General features: G+C 32.2%; 1 protein-coding gene across 4 annotated transcripts in view; it reads right to left on the minus strand.

Moving 5' to 3' along the window:
- LOC106471900 (zinc finger protein 143-like) overlaps positions 1-17085 on the minus strand; it is a 19540-nt gene extending 2455 nt beyond the window's left edge. The window contains exons 1-5 of one of the 4 annotated variants that reach the window (XM_013932526.2): positions 16767-17085; positions 14340-14640; positions 11642-11828; positions 9168-9349; positions 4720-4809 (exon numbers count right to left, since the gene is read on the minus strand). In XM_013932526.2, the coding sequence (XP_013787980.1) occupies positions 4720-4809; positions 9168-9349; positions 11642-11828; positions 14340-14640 (760 nt within the window). In that variant the 5' untranslated portion in view covers positions 16767-17085. Of the gene's footprint in view, positions 1-4719; positions 4810-9167; positions 9350-11641; positions 11829-14339; positions 14641-15229; positions 15266-16268; positions 16370-16532; positions 16737-16766 lie in introns of those variants that run through there. The other 3 variants (XM_022400512.1, XM_022400510.1, XM_022400511.1) reach the window with 3 other exon arrangements.
- Positions 17086-17799: the final 714 nt, after the last annotated feature.

Below are 17799 nucleotides of genomic sequence, written 5' to 3' on the forward strand. Positions count from 1 at the left end.
ATAAGAGAGACACTTGATTGGTACATTGGAGTCTCTGCGATTCTTGAGGGAGCCTTTAATCTCTGCAGTAATAAAATAAGCAATAAACAAGAATTTTGGTTTTGTCAGAGTAGGTACTTAACTAAAAATATTATTGTACATTAAACTTTTATAGAAATAGTTTGCCAAAAAAAAATAAACATACAGAGTGAAATAACAAAAGATAGATGATACTGTAGAATAAGCCTTAGCATAGGGACTTGTGAAGAAGGTAATAAACTAAAATATCCTTGTACATTAAGCCTTAACACAAATTTTTTCTCAAAAATAGGTGATAAACAAAAATTATTTACATTAAGACTTAGTGGAAATGCTTTGAAACAGTAAGAAATAAACAAAATATAATAGTTTTGTAATTTAAGGATAAACCTAACTCACAATCATTTGATCTTCATGGAACTAATATGCAGAATAACAGGTGCAGCAGTTTGTGAAATCAAAGTGATAAGGCAATTGTTGAAGGTCAAGGAAAAAATAAATCACTTTAATTTATTGTAAGACTGCTAGGGGTAGGATTTTTGATTGGTCAGTGGTAAAATATTACACTTTACGGTCAAGGTGAATTTACATAGAAAATAATAAACTGCATAAAGATAAGCAAGTATGATGAAGGCTATTATAAAGAAAGTGAAATAAAATGGACAGGATCATCAGAAGGTTGTTGAGTATGGTAGGGCAAAACAAAAAGACATCTACAGCAACTTTCAAGTTCTGGCTCCTTCAGTATACAAAGATTAGTCTGCTCTCCTCAAAGGTCAATATGAAGCCAAACTGCATTCACAATAAACTTATAAGTTAGTAAAAGAAGTACATAATATCATAAATCATTAAACAACAAAATCAAACCCTATTGTCATTATATATTGAATCAATACATAAGAAGACTAAAACCTATAATCATTACAATGCATTGAATCATCAGTTTGGTATCTTCACTATCAATAATAATTTTTTGGCCACAATCCTAATAAGCTCTCATATGATTCAGCTAGCTTAATTAAAAGATTTAAGTTAATCCTAAAAATTCAGATACTAAGCTAACAATGTCAAATAATAGTGGATTGTAGAAATTAATAATAATAATTCAACAATAATTTTTTTTTAATTCTCTCTTTCTGCCTTTTTTTTTACCTCAGAGTTCAATAATTTAATAATCATCCTATTATTGAAAAATATATAGTGAAATTAAAATTTAGTTTAACATGCCTAAACAGATAACATGATTCAACTGTTTTTTGCTGAAAAGTAAAAAACTACAGAAATACAACAAAAATGACATTATTCTAATCCTATTTAAAATTGCAAATCCTACTGTAATACCATTGTTATTGCTTAGTATTATTAAGGTCACAATGAATCACGTAGATAACAAAAGCATTTCTCAGTAAGCAATTTGTAAAAGATGTAATACAAGATACAAAGGATAAATAAATTTTACAAACATCATCCACTTCATAAAAGCATGTACAAGAAGCACATTTGTTATGTTAAAAGTGCACATTTTTTTCCCCAGCTGTACAAAAGGTGTGAAAATTATTCTTAAGTACATAAAAATATAACTGGAATTTTGACACAATACCACTTCTCATTCCTATTTTTTAAAGTTGGCAACACTTCATTTTGCCAAATATCTCAAGCTCCATTTACTTATAGAACTTGGCAATTAGTGGATTTTACTAACTAATTAATCAACTGGCTCATTAATCAATTAGTTAACCTCCCCTCTCCATATAAGAAATAAAAATTGGTATGCATTATCTCATTACCCTTGTAAAGTACTGCATGTTAACATGGTATTAGCACTAGCTCATTACCCTTGTAAAGTACTGCATGTTAACATGGTATTAGCACTAGCTCATTACCCTTGTAAAGTACTGCATGTTAACATGGTATTAGCACTAGCTCATTACCCTTTCACCTACTACTTTTGATTTACTTAAAGCAATTATAGAATTAACCTTTGTTTCATATGACAGACATCTTCTAGAGATCACTATTTGCATATTTTGCTAAAAACAATTTTTTTACACAAAAAACATTTTGTTGCAAATTTTTTAAATATAACATGGACATTTCCAACTTGGCAAATGTATCACATGGTCATCATTATGTATATGTTTGTAATACGCAGTAATCCCACACTGTTCTTCTGTTAATCAAATATAGGAAATGTTTAGTATCAATGATAAGGTTCTTAATGTTTTTATTTAAAACATATCACGACTGCAATTAGAAATAATTAAGTAGCTCATTAGCTAATTTATTTATTTATCTTGTTTGAATAAGATAAATCTAAAAATAATATTCAATATAGATTTGAGTCATCAGAACACCTTACAGTTACCTACCATACTCACAAACAGTAAACTAGACTTATTTGATTAGATAACAGCTGGATTTTATTAGTTGAACATAAAAAAAACAAAAAACTTGTATTTTCAAATATTAACTTAACACATAGTATAACTATTAAAAAATTTAAAAATTTTTTTTTAACAAGAACCAAAAACTAACAAGATACTTTTACAAAGTCTTAAGTAACCTCCAGTCATGTGGCTTCTTTGTTTCGTACTGTGGAATATATACATATATATTTCTGTGTTTAGATAAAGCACTTATACCTGATAATGACAAAAACCTTCTCCAAACATTCTATATTTGTCACCGCATTAAAGTTTGCTTTGGTACCTATTCAACCCATCTTTAAACTGTACAAGTTCACCTTATCTCAAGTTATCTGATGTCTTCTTATTGAAAAAAAATTCTGTGGCTTTCAAACAGATATAATTAACACAACAACACTTCAAAATTCACATATGAAAGGAAAATTTAGAGAAACTATAAAAAACACTTAAGCCTGTGTATTTACTCTACTTTTCTTGCTCCATCAAATCATATTTAAACTTTCTTTCTGACTGTATTTAAAGCTTGTTTCATTAATAAATGATCAAACCACTTGATATGGCACCATAGCAAGGTTTTAAATAAGGTCTGTGCAAAGATTCTGAAAAACAATTGAAAATAAAAAATGCATAATAAATTTTCTAAAAAGTGATAAGTTCTTAGTAAAAATAGTTATTCTTTAGGAAGAGCAGAATTTTTTTTTTTAAAGAGAAGTGGTTTGTTTATAGGCTCTTCACTGTTTATTAGCTTACAAATAACCAGTTATTGCCTGTAGACTCCAGCTGTGTTGATTTCAGTAAATTAAAAGAAATAAAGCTTTTATGGTAATTACTTGCCCAATAAAATAAAAACATCTTATGTTTCTTTCCGATACTATATGGTACTGTAAGGATGTCTGATTGTTTTCTTATTAATTTTTGGAAAAATGGAGGATGCATCTAGACCACTCCCCTAGATCAGTGGCTGCTTGTACATCATAAAGTTATACATTATAAAATAAAAACATAACATAATGTTGAAAAACAGTAAATTTACACTCCGTTTAACACTTATGTAGCAAAAGAGTGGGAAGTGACTCCAACTAGCCACTTGACTTCCTTCTAGTCACCAGTTCAAAATTATTAATAATGGCAGGTAGCCTAAGTAATTTTACAATAATAAAGACAAAAGCAAGTTTGCTGGCAATATCAATCAACCCAAGACCCCTGATTCATGAGCCCCCCCCCCCCAATCAACAGATCATGCTGGTCCAAAGTTGAACAAATCTGAACAATAATAAAAAAAAAAAAGACTTGTAACAGTAAAACCACGTTTTGAAAATCCCAGTGGGTGCAGCACAATAAGCCCATTATTTAGCTTTATACTTAATGAAATATTAACATAACGGCAATATTTAAATTATTTAGATTGTTGAAACAATAAAAATAGTTATAATCAGAAACCCTTATTTTGATTAGTTGATTGTTTTGTGACAATTGATTTAATAATAATTTTGATTGATTAAATAGTGGAATAACTGAAAACAGAAACAATCGGAACAACTAATTTTAATTAAGTGATTATTTTTGTGAAAATTGATTTAATCATAATTTTGATTAATCAAAAATACTAATAACTGGAAACTCTAATTTCAGTTAATTCACTTGTGACATTAATCAATTTAGTAATAACTTCAGTTAATAAATAAGTTTACATGACACTAATAGATATAATCGATGCTCACAGGTGACTGATTAAATCATCCATCTCAATTTACCTGTAATAATTGCAAATTGCCTACAGTTCAAAATGTAGTTTCCAAAATAATATAGATTGACGAAGCTTATTAAATTACCAAAAATTAATAATTTACCCATCACACAAACACCTGAATACACTTTTAAACAAATTTATTGTTTTAGGAGAAAGTTCATACAATTTCAAACAAGCTCACACTTGTGACATATTCAGAGCCTTAAAGACATTTATTTCTGAGATAGACATGCCAAATAAAGCAAGTTTAGTGCAAAAGCTGAAATGAAGAGGAAGTTGAGTTTTCTGAATTTAAACAGTGTTATTATTTCAATTCAAATATTTAAACTCGCAGAGAAATCCTTCATTATCCCTTGATGCAGGAAATTAATGTACTAAAACATATCACCTCACCTAAAAACAGAAATACTTGTAGCTGATTGAGCTATTACAGACAACAATGAAAAAGGTTTTTAGGTGTTCATGTTTTTATTTCAGCATAAGAAAATGTCAATTACATAAAATGAAAACAACTACAAAACGAACCTGAGTGAACCAGCATATGCTTCTTCAAGCTTGAGTATTCAACAAATGTCTTTAAGCAGCCCTCATGGGAACAAGCAAAAGGCTTCTCTCCTATAAGTCATCATATAAAGATTCTTAAACAAAATGAATACTTAACTTCTAGAGACATACTATGTAACACTGCTAAAACTTTCTATCCTTCAAAGATATCAGTGTAACATTTTAGAAGTTACTTTTTTAAATCAAAGGGGTATACTATGTAATTATGAGTTTTCACTTCATAACTGATTTGTACAACATATCAGTTAAGCTATTGACATAATAGATGTTTAAATACATAAATATCACTAAGAGATGTCTCAAAAAAGTACTTGACTTTTAATTAATATGTTACACTTACATATCACAAGTATTTCTAATTAGAAACTATATAACCTTAATAAGTTACACAACTATATCATTAAAACCTATACAATCAGCAAAAATTCACTACATTAATATGTCAAGCCATCTTATTATTAAAAACTCACAAGTTAGCAAAACTTGATTGTATGAATACATTATACTCCTCATGTCATTAGAAACTTTCAAATTAGCAAAACTTCACATTTTCTGTGTGAACATGACAACTAGTCTGACACCAGATTCAATGCACCCAAGATGTAGCAAGCTAATAACTGTATCTAGTGTTCATGGGCTCAGAATAGAGGTTCCAGTGTCCAAAAACAAAGGGACCTGGAGTTGGTACCCCCTTGCATAGTTATGTAGAAGATTATCAAGGTGTTGTTTGAATGCACCATAATTACCCCCTCCCTTCTCATAGAAGATAGAGGAAATAAAACATAGTCCAACAAACTGCTAAGAGTTACAGAAGATTGACATGGAGCTCAAAATCAGCCGAGTCCCAGAAATCTCCTATGCATCAAGAGAAGCACCACAACCCACAAGAGAAATACCTGTGAAAGCTGCAGATCTGGAAGAAGAGGTGGAAGAGGAACACCAACCATAGTACTGTTTCTGTCCAACCACCAAGTAAAATTGGACCATAGGGAAGCAGAAAGGTGAACCAGAAGATCCTAAGGATCCCGGGAAATTCCAGTTACTGCAAATTCCTACTGCAGAGAATGCATAGGAGCATGACTGAGGGGAATGAGTGCTTCCAATGAAGCACACAACCCCAAAAGAGATAGAATCTCTTCAGCTGGCAGAGAAGGAGAGGATAGGGCCTTGACGACCAACAGCTCCATATCCTGAAGATGAAGTGAAAAAGGCTGGGCCTGACTGAGATGGGAATTGAAGAAAATCCCCCAAATGAACCAGATACTGAGTAGGGGAAATTAAAGACTTCTCCAGCTTGATCAACCAACCTACCTGCAGCACCTATTAAAGGAGAAAACAAGTGTTGGCAAAAGACAGTGAATGGGAAGGAGCCAGAAGAAGCCAGTTGTCCAAGTAATGAGGAGTCTCATGAATGGCAATGTTGAGTGAAAGCCCTGAACTGGAACACATGCCCCTCATGAATGAACCAAAGAAAAGAAAAAGATGAGGGAGATATGGGCATATCAAAATATACATCCCCCAAGTCGAACTTGGTCATCCACAGACCTAGAGGTAAAACCGAACAAAGGGGCAGAAAAGACTCTATGGAGGAATGAGGGGGATCTAGAAACTGACTGATACCAGAATGGTCAATGACAGGTCTCCAATCCCTGTTTTTCTTGGGGATAACAAAAAGTCGTGAGTAAAAACCAGTTCTAGCTGGAACCACATGCTCCATAGCTTCCTTGAGAAAAAGCTCTCTCACAGCCTCAGCAAGATGATGACAGGATAAACGGATGTTGTGGGGAAGGGAAAGGAATAGGAGATGAGGAAAATGGGGAGAAGACGGAAAGAAAAGAGAGAGACCCACTGTTAAAAACTAATCTGTAGAGAGGGTCTCCCAAATGTACAAAAGAGTGTAGTTGGCCCCCACAGGACCTGACCTCAATGAGCAGTCACCAGTAATGCTATCGACATCTGTGATGGGTTCGGGAAAAATGGGGATATTGACAAGAATGACGAGATGCAGATAAAGGATGAGGTATGGACTCAGGAGGTTGGGAAACAACAATAGGGTCAGGAGATGAGGAAGGTTGGGTTAAACAACTAGCCAGGGAACTATGCAACCTGGAAATACTCACCTGGGACTCCAAAGAATCGGGACAGTCCCCCAAAATAGTATCATGTAATAATGAAGCAGCCTGTAATTCCCTGAGAGAAGATGGTGAGGCCAACCCCAACAGGAATCACATCCCTTCCCAACAAGTCCCAAGAACAAATGAGCCAGGTAAGCAGGGAAAGAGCAGAGAAAGAGAGCCTCACCCAAAATTGACCAAAAGTTCCCCTGGAAAATCATTGAGAGAATGACGAAAATCCTCAGGTGCATAGAGCAGAGGTAACGTAAAACATTAGTGAGGGTGACACGAATCCTTGAAAATTGGGCCCGTGAAAAAGAGAGAAGTTTCAGGATTAGAGCTCCAAAGAGTTAACAGTGGACTTAATTGCTGAGAATCCAAATAATGGCTGGCAGAACAATGAAAAGCCACAAGGGGGTTGAGGCATACTAGCCCCAAAATAAACTGGGACACAAATCACTGAAAATGAATCTCTATGTCAGGTGAAGGAGGAAATACCAAGTAAACAGAGGTAAGAAGCTCACACAAAAGGGAAGGGGAAGCATCATAGGAAACAGGAGAAACATGCAAAATATGGCACACCTGTGTAATCAAATGCAGGAAAGGAGTGGAAGGGGAACTTCTTCCAAAGGTACCTGAAATGACAGTATAGCAAACAAAGGAGCAGAAAAAACTTTGTCAAAATCATCATCTTCTTTCACATTCTCATCAGTATGAAGGTACACCATCCTATGTGGAGAAGAAGAATATGAACTATTGGCAAACTATGGCTTGCACCTCCTCGGCCTCTAGTGCTTATGTTAGAGTATAACATAGGCACTGTTATATTGTATAACAGTACACAAGATAATCTGGAAAAGTGACACAATTTGCTTCCACAACATATCCTTTCAACTGTTGCATACATCATGTAGCTGAAGGATTAACTAGGTATTCATTCTATTCTATACAAGTAAAGAAAAACCTTTTCAAAAAAGAAAGTACATATAGGGATGGCTAGCATTAATCCTTCAAAAACAATGCAAACAAGATAGCAGGGATGGCATTTGCATCATCCCTACATAAGAGCACAGGCACACAGTGTAGTAGAATGTTAGCCAACAAAAATAGGATATATTAAGCTCAACATGTTAACTCTTGCTTGTGCTATTATGTAGGGATGATGCAAATGCCATCTTTACTATCTTGTTTGAGTTGTTTTTGAAGTATTGATATCAGCCATCCCTACATTTACTTTTTTTTTTGAAAAGTTTATTCTTTACTTGTTGTTTTCAATGCAGTGTTTCAATACACACAGGAAGGTTGTATTTACAACCAAGTTCTAAATACAATGAGGTTTCAACTGTAATATTTATTATTTATTACTGCCTGGTAATTCCTGTTTCACCTTGCACTTAAGCTTTTTAAAGGAACACCAAATTTCTGTAAGAAAGCTAACTTCAAGGGGTAATGACAACATCATTTACACTAGAATTATGATTATTTTTAATTACTACTAGTTAATAATATTTATAAAAGCAGATATTTCCATTTGAAACAATATCACCTTAGTTTTGGTTGATCCATTGTTTGGGTTTTTGAGTTATCATGTACTAAAAAAGGAAGCAGAAGAAAGAAGAACACGAAATTCAAACTTTTCGCTATGATATTTACAGACATTCCTATAACTTGTGACTCAGTCATTACATAGATATTGTTATAAAAGGAAATACTGTACAGTATTGTAAGGATCTGATTATCTATTGAAGAGATATTTAAAATTCCATTATGATTAACAATCCCAGCCTGATGAAGACATTCTGGTCAAGTTCCCAGACATAGCACCTATGGATTTATGTGAGATCAGACTGTTTAAAATGGACACTGAGTAACTGTTGTCCTCATTCACTACATTGATTATGGAAAGCTAGGAGAGAGTTTTGGTGTGCTTTTTACATGACAGCCTTATGAAACAGCCTTTTGCAATGTAAACTATGATGCAGGGCCATCAGATAGAGTATAACTGGATGTAGCGATATGGACTACAAAGAAATGGTGAGAGTTGAAAATTCTGTCATCACTCAACCTCCATAGAACATAAACGACTAACGGGAAAGTACAGATAATTTTAGTTGCAATAAATCTTTACAGTTCATCTATTGTTCAAAGACAGTAGAAAAGTATTTAAAAAACAAGGTATACTATCAAAACCCTTAAACTTAACAAACATTAATATCTATTACAGTCAAGTATGAATATAATTCAATACAGAAATGATAATGTATCAGTTATCAATTCCAAAAATTTCCAGATAACCTGTGTGAATTCGGTAATGGTTCTGTAAGTTCCCTGCAGTTGTGAAGCTTTTTCCACATCCTTGTTGAGAGCATACAAAAGGTCGTTCACCTGTATGAGTTCTCATGTGCACTGCTAGCCTCTGACAGGTGTAGAAACTCATATCACATCCCTCTACTGTACATTTATATTGTCTACTCCCACTATGAAAGGTAAAAAAAAAAAAAATTATATTTTCACTGTCTAAAGTCATATGATTAAACCAATATGTTATGAATAATACAAAGTCTGAAATAATGAGGCTTTTGATAAATACCTTGTGAAATATGTAGAATAGAAGAATCAATAATTTTTCTTGTGTATATCTTTAACCAGTCGATTGCTAGTAGTTTTTCAGATATTCGTGCAAAGCTACTCAAGGACTATCTATGCCAGACATTTTCAACTGATATACTAGAAGTAAGGCAGCTAGCCAACAGCAGCCACCTTCAACTCTTGGTCTACTTCTGTCTGAACAAATAAAGGGAGTTGAGTGTCACCCTTATAACATACCAATGACCCTCGAAGTACCAAAAACATAAATTTTTTTTTTGTACTAATGGGATGTGAGCAATGGACCAGTCTGACACACTAACCATCAAGCCAAGTTCAGCCAAGATGTCTAGGATATCCATAACCAGAAAATGGCTAATATATATCACTCATACAAAATTAGTTCATTGATCACCAGTGGGTAAATGGTGTGTTTCACCAGTACATTTATTACCTGTAGATGCGTAGTATATATATTTTTATCACACTGTATGATCAGGCCACATATTACCACTAGATGGCTAATACTTATTTTTCCCCAACAAATATACTATTATTTTATCATTAGTGCAGGGACAATACAGTATTTGTCACCATTAGATGACTAAAACTTCTTTTATCAATATATGATCAATACATTTATCAACAACAGATGAAGAATGCATCTTTCAGCAAAGGCATATCTAGGAGCAAACAATCGTGTGTGTGTGTGGGGGGGGGGGCAAGTTGAGTAACCACAATGTTCTCGAGTTAAAATTTAATACCTACAGGTGTAAGATGACTGGTCATGGTGTGTTAAGTATGCTATTGCTAGGGGAGTCTGGGGGCATGCCCCCAGAAAACTGTAAGCCAAAATTGTTGTTAAAAACATTGGTTCTGCATAAATCTTTCCAGTAGATAACCTGTACATTTGTAACAATATTTTTCCAGTAGATAGCCAGTATATCTGAGGTGATCAATACATCTGTCACCATTATACAGTTAGAATGTTTCTTATATACAGATGACAAACACTTGTTATTAGCAGATGGGTAGAAAATTTGTCATCACTAGAATGATAAGTAGATTTTTTCAGTATGTAACAAGTACATCTGTCCTTTGTAAATGATCATAAATTTAACATCTGCAAATAGCCAATAGTTCCCTCACTAATAAATGGCCAGTAAATCTGTCATTAGTGAATGTCAAATAATTCTCTTACTGGAGGATAACTAGCACATCTATCACCAATAAATGACTAATACTTCTTTTACTATTAGTTGGTCAGTATGCTTGTCATTAGTACATGACCAATACATCTATCACCATTAAATGACCATGATGTATTTCACTAGTAGATGATTGAGACATTTTTATTAGTAGATGACCAGTCCACCTGAAACTAGTAGATGATTGGTATCTTTAGATGAACATACCTAGTGTTGGTATGAACAAAGTCACAATATATTTCAGATTGTATAAATATGCATAATAAGATGGTTTCTGAGGGAAATTTTAATTTTCAAGGTTTTCTCATTTACCACTTTTTCCATGTACCTCCTCTAAGAACTAAACATACATCTGTTCACTGGTAAAACAGAACTTATCAGCTTATACATCATCTTACTATAGTGGACGTAGTAGCATGTATATATGTATCTATCTACGTATGTGACTGAAATAATAAATACAACATGGTGTCATTTTCTGAATGGCATGGCAAACAAAAATCCATAAAAAAACTAATTTCAAGCTTTGGATATTCAAGATTCAGACAATTAGAAAAATAACTACAGTATGTTCAACAACCATTTCTTTATCACAGAACACAATTTTAAATAAAAGTACTTTCTTCACAAAAAGAACATGACTCTCACTAGGACTGTACTTGAGGGTTTGATTATATCATTATTGATGTAATTTGTAAATATAGTAATAAAAAATGGAGTTCTTAAGGATACCACTTTTAATACATAAAAAACATTACAGTCTATATCAGCACAATCTGAACACTTTTCCTGTGCAGTACTTCCTGAGAAATTCTTTTTTGGAAAATGTTCACTTTTTCTAAATTTTTTTTAAATGAGGTATGAATACTACAATTAGTAATTACTAACACAAACAGCCACCCATAGACCAACGTTTCTGCTAGTATTTTATAAATTAATGTACTTAATAACTAAATAAACTTTTAGTGTACTAACCAGTGAGTCAGCTGATGGTACTTGAAATGGGTGGGCCACCTAAACTTTCTGCCACATCCTTCACGTGTGCATGTTAATGATTTCTGTTCACCAGTTTGTTGAAGTAATTTGTTGGTTGTATCACTTGCAGCTGAATGCTTTTCTTTCTCTATTGATTTTATCTGAGTCAAAAGGTTATTAACTTTACCTGGAGATGGGACAAATTTGAAAATTAGTTTCATCAACTTACTTAATCCTATATAAAGCTCTTCAACCAGTTTTTGTTGAGAATATTTATTTGTACTTTGAATGTTGTATATCATCATATCTCTCTTTTAGAGACAAAATGCTGCACCAAAATAAATCTACCCCCCCCCCCCCCCAAAAAGCTGTTTCAATAACTAATTACATAATCCTGGTGAGTTTTTGTTTTACATGTAACAGATATAAAAATTATAGGGATGAACAAGGAAAGTCATTTGTTTTTGAACGTAAGGACAACAACTCATCATTTAGACCTTTGAAACTGTCCCTGCACACTCGTCCTTCAGAAAAAGAATAGTATAAATTCAAATCCATCCTTTATTTCTTAAGAAATTATCAATTCCATAATTGATCTTCATTACCGCTGATAGCAAATCATTCCATAAGCCACTCTTATCCTGTTAGAGAAATAAAATTGTCTTAACTGGAGCATTGCACATCCTTTCCAAATCTTAAATTAGTATTTCCCTCATCCCATTATTTTCATTATGAAGAAATTAGAGGCATTTAACCTAATAATCTCATAGGTAATCTTGTGAGCTTCACTAATATCACTTCTTACCCTTGTTTCCTCATGATATAATAAATTAAAAGATATTAATCTATTACCTTGGAATCATCCTAGCAGACCTATTCTGAACTCTTTCCAACAAGTCATTATCCTTTCTTAAATAAAAAACAAAACAAAAACTGTACACAATATTTTAAATGAGGCCTAACTGGTGATTTGTATAAAGAAAATTTCCTCTTCTGATTTGTAATCAATTTATTTATAAATACATCCTAAATTCTACTAGTTTTACTACTATCAACAGAGAACAGTCTTCATGGTTTGAGTGACTTATCTATTTCTACACAGAAGTCCTTTTTAGTCACGCTACTGAATGGGTTCTCTTCTATATTAAACATGTAGTAAAAATCATGATAACCCAAATGCATTAACCTCCACTTACTATAATTAAAGGTTATTTGGTAAATATTTATCCAACTTAAAAATTGATTCAAATTATTCTGTAATACCTCAACATCTTCAGAACAGCTAGAAATAACCAAGAATTTAATGTCATGAGTAAACTTTGATACTTTACTAATAATGTTCCTGTCATTATCATTAATGTAAAACAAAGCAGTCACTACACTAGTAATGAAGATCCAGTTATTATTGGACTCCATTAATCACAACTTTTTGCTTTCTCTAAACAAGCTTTTCCCAACCCTCACCAATATTATTTCCTTAGCTAATGTGTATGACACCTTATCAAAATCTTTTAGAAAAACTAAGAATCCCTGGTCCACACCTTTTCCATCATCCAGGTAAGAAGTAACATCCTCATAAAGAGTTAACAGATTAGTAAATATAAAATTTTTTCCCTTTAGTGAATCCATTTTGGTAAATGGCGTTGAACAAAAAATCTGAAACAACGTATCAAGCAAGTAATATCAAAATGTAATTTGTTTTAAGTTAGAAAAACCTAATCATCAGAGTCCACTCCCTTAATTCTACACAATCAATACCTCTAACTAGTTGTGCACCAACAGTCAATACCCCCTTACTGGTTGTGCACCATAACAGCAATTAAGTTGTACATAAAGGTTAAATTTTTGTCAAACCTACAACACCCAAACATTTTTGGGGGGGAAATCCAAAACATTTTTTTAATAAAATAAAATTTAACTTGTATATAATAAACTATATAATCTTGCAGTTCTTATAGACCTCAAAAATTTATAATTTTAAGAAGCTAAATTTGTTAGTTTTTGCATTCAGCATCTCCAACAGTACTACTATGCATGAATATGTTACTTAAGATGCTCCTTTCAATAACAGTTGTTAAAATGGATTTTTTAATTAGAAAGGAATTCTTCTGAAATTTAATTTTAAATCCTAATGATTGTCCCCATACCTTTTATGCCCATCATTTGATAGATAATGCTATATCAAAATTATATCTCTTTGTATTAAGTATGAAAAACTAACAGTCTTTAATTTAATACTTCTTGACTGTTAAGAAAATATAATACAATTATGAAGATTTGGAATATGTGAGAAGATAATTACTTTGATAGTTAATATTGTTTCAAGATAATTTAAGAAAGATTAATAACATTTAAATTTTCTCAAAATATCTGAGCTTACAGTTTCACAGCTCAGTACATGTTCTTTTAAGTTTCTGAAAAGTACTGTACATAGGACAATTTTATGGTCAATCTACTATAATATATATATATATGCAGAATATGTACATACTATTAATAAAAATTATAATAATATTTTATAATTCCCATATTCGCCATTCACTTCAAGTAAATCCTTATTTAAAATATGAATTTTTTGTGTGCGTTAAGCACATATAGTACGTTCCATATGTCATGTGAGGTTAGGTTACAAAGAGAAAAAGTAATATGAATATATACATGCCATGTACCTAGTCTATAAACTATAAGTTGTAATTACCTGCATTATCTATCTGTACTTCTACTTCTGGCAAAGACTTGGATTCAGGACAGTTGGACAGTTCTCTAGCAATACTTTCCTGGGTTGAAGTAATTAGATTTTGTTTGGCCACGCTATGCAGATCTTTTAGAGAAACGTTTGTTGGGAGATTAAAATGAGCTGTGGCTAGTACTGATAAAGCCTTTGTAATAAAGAGGTTGCTAGAGCTGTCCAGTACTTCAATATCCTGCAAATTTTGTGGAATATCAGCACTGCCTGAAGGAACAAGGTTTTCTCCTTCTTTACCCGAGGTACTATCCATCTATTAAAATTTATGCAACCTGATTATTGGAATTATGTTAATTGTTGTTATACCGATAATGAGTGACACACTTAACAAAACACATTTACGTATAAAGCTCAACAAATTATGTTCATTTATAATGATGAAAACTAGAAAATATGGGCATGTAAGGCTCAACAGATTCTATTTGTTCATCTAATCATAATGATGAATTGACAGGCAAATCTTACAAACATCTTCTAATTTCCTGAAGATGTTGAATTAGTGAAGAAACATAATGTAAACAACTTTAAATTTTCTGTGTGATAACAGCAGGATGTTGTACCATTAAACCTAATCTAAGTAAAACGTTTAACCTAAAACACATGGCTTGCAAGACTAAGATGCTTCACCACATACAGCCATATTATACACAGTAAATTTATTTTGAATTTATTTTAAAACTAAAAGAAAAATTACTTGGTCCAAAGTTATAGTATAACTATCAAAATATTTTAGATCTACAACCAATAATATATTGATTTGTAGATTGCAACTGTTCCCAATTTCTTGATTTTTCCAGGTTGTAATGAAATAATATTTGAAACTAATGTAACAAGGTACTTACACCATTAAATGATTTGTACATATGAAGTAATGACTAATGTTAGGTTTACATCACACAAGAAGCCATCACTCTATTCTTATCCTCCTGTGTACTGTATGACATAAGCTCAAAAAGTAATATTTATACAAATAATACTTTAAAAAGAGTTCCATATTGGGATGCCTCCTTCACAACAAAGAAACTGAAACAAACTATAGAAAAAGAATTCAGAGCTAAGTTTCCTCCTTAAATGACACTCATAAAATAAAATAAAGATGAAAATAACAAGAAAAATTTAACCCCATCAATTACAATATACAAAGAAATTGTATCTCTATATACCAAACTCTAGCATACCATTATCAAGACACACTATTAACACCAAAATACCACAAAAATCTCTTACAGAAAAGCCTTCCTGTGGTACAGCAGTATGTTTGTGGACTTATACTGCTAGAAGTTGGGTTTCGATACCCGTGGTGGGCAGGTCACAGATAGCCCTTTGTGTTCAATAACAAACAACAACAATATAACAGAAAAAGTAGAATACAATAAAACAACAACAAATGTCGGATAAGTTTAATAATTAAATGTTATCCATAAAGTAAACAAAATGTGAAAATAAAACAATATCACCCACATAAATTACATTGTGTTCCAAGATATAATGCTTTCCTAATACATATTTTTACAAAACAATATTATACTTTATCAAAATCAAGACAACTAACAATTTAATAAACTGCAGTAGTCTGTAGCATAAACACTGTTATTGTAGTAACAAGTACTATTAAGTAAACATTAAACTTAGTTAACCTAAATAAATAATTAAAGGCCATAAAGGGACCTTGTGGATCAATAGTGATATCTAGATTTCCAAATTGTCCGAATAAAAAATGAATCTCTAAATTTGCCACTTTTCCCCACAATTACACAAACATTCATCAACTCATTTTTTTAAAATTATTGTATTATCGTTATGGTTAATTACAGCCTCTACAGTGAGTAAAACTATATTTCAGTAATGTGTTACTGCTAGGTTTATATAAGCACAACTTACGCTGAAGATAAGACAAAAGTTCATATTTTGCGTTAATTAAGTTCATACTTCTAAAAAATAACAAATTAATACTAATTGGTCGTTTAGCAGATTGAATCATTCTAACTTTAATTTACTTTGGAACTAGAAGACGAACTTAGCCTACTTGTCTCAGCGTTTAATATTTAAACCATATTACTATTACGTGACATGAATTTTTTTCACGTTTTATATATACTATATAAATTATGATTAACACTAGTACAATATCGATATGTAATTTACCTTTAATCAACTTAGTCAGTGTATATTGAAATACTTGCAAATTCTCGAGTGAAATTGAAAATTAACATAGAATGAATCTCACTAAGTTTTCCAAAGCTTTTCACAATTTTATTTTCCATCCCCGATGTTTGTACTGCATACATTTAATTTTTGAGTGTTATTCTAAGCTTGGAAACTTACATAATTCAACATAATATGTCCACTGACTTCGAAACTAAAACATTGAAACGTTACCTGTGGTTCTAATTTGTAGATTGTATCTTAACGACCCATCACTGAGCAAAAATTCCACCATACAAAGGCCTAGCCTAGGAGTAAGAGTTACTATCATTGGGGAAATAAATCGTATTTATACAAATATTACTAGTTTTGAGGAAAGATATTTCATTGAGTAGTTTTATTTCTTTTTTCAATTTACTGTATTAATGGTAATTTACTTGATTGCTTTATTATAATTTCGCCACTTTTTGTTGCTATGATGCTAGTATAATTTTTTAATTGTTAAAATGCACTGTTTTCAACAAATTGTTATCAGACACTAGCTCTGTGCTTCTCAACCATCGACCTGCGCCGTTCTGTTGGTTTCCACAAAAATGAAGAAAAATTGACAGAATGTAAATTTTAACGTTTTATTATTTTGTTTTTGTTGTTATACTTGGGTTCTAGTATTCCGCAACAGTTAGTATGCCAGTGAGCCGATCCCTAGTATTAAAAGGGTTACTAAATTGTTTAATCTCTCTGGTCTCATTGTGGAACACAAAAACGTATTTATTGAAAACGATCTTTCGTCACGGGCAAAGTTAATTAAGTTCCAAGAGTAATAAACGTATTTGGAAAATTTTCTTTGATTTGGTATTCACATATATTAAATAAGACCTTATCTGGAGTTGAATTTTTCAGTATTCGAAGGGATATTAATTTACGTTCTGCACACAAACTTTCATCAGAACTACCCAGTTTCTCTTTCATTGTTAGTGCTTTTTTTCTAAATCTTTACAATATTACAGAGCCGATTTGACGTTGTTCAGAAGTTTCTTGTTGTCTATATCCAGCTTGCCTTGATGATTGTAACCGAACTCTGTCTTTTTTGTTCAACAGTTTCTTGCTGTCTTTGAGTAGCCTGCCTTTCAGCTTGAGCTCGAAGTCTAACTTTACGTTTTTCCAAAGTCTTTTCTCGTATTTGAGCAGCCTTGTCTTGTAGCTTGTGCTTGAAGTCTTTGATTGCATTCTTCTGTTTCAGCTGCTCTTTGTACTTGCATTCTTTTAG

Source organism: Limulus polyphemus, unplaced genomic scaffold, assembly GCF_000517525.1.
Source record: "Limulus polyphemus unplaced genomic scaffold, Limulus_polyphemus-2.1.2 Scaffold4951, whole genome shotgun sequence".
NCBI lineage: Eukaryota > Metazoa > Arthropoda > Merostomata > Xiphosura > Limulidae > Limulus > Limulus polyphemus.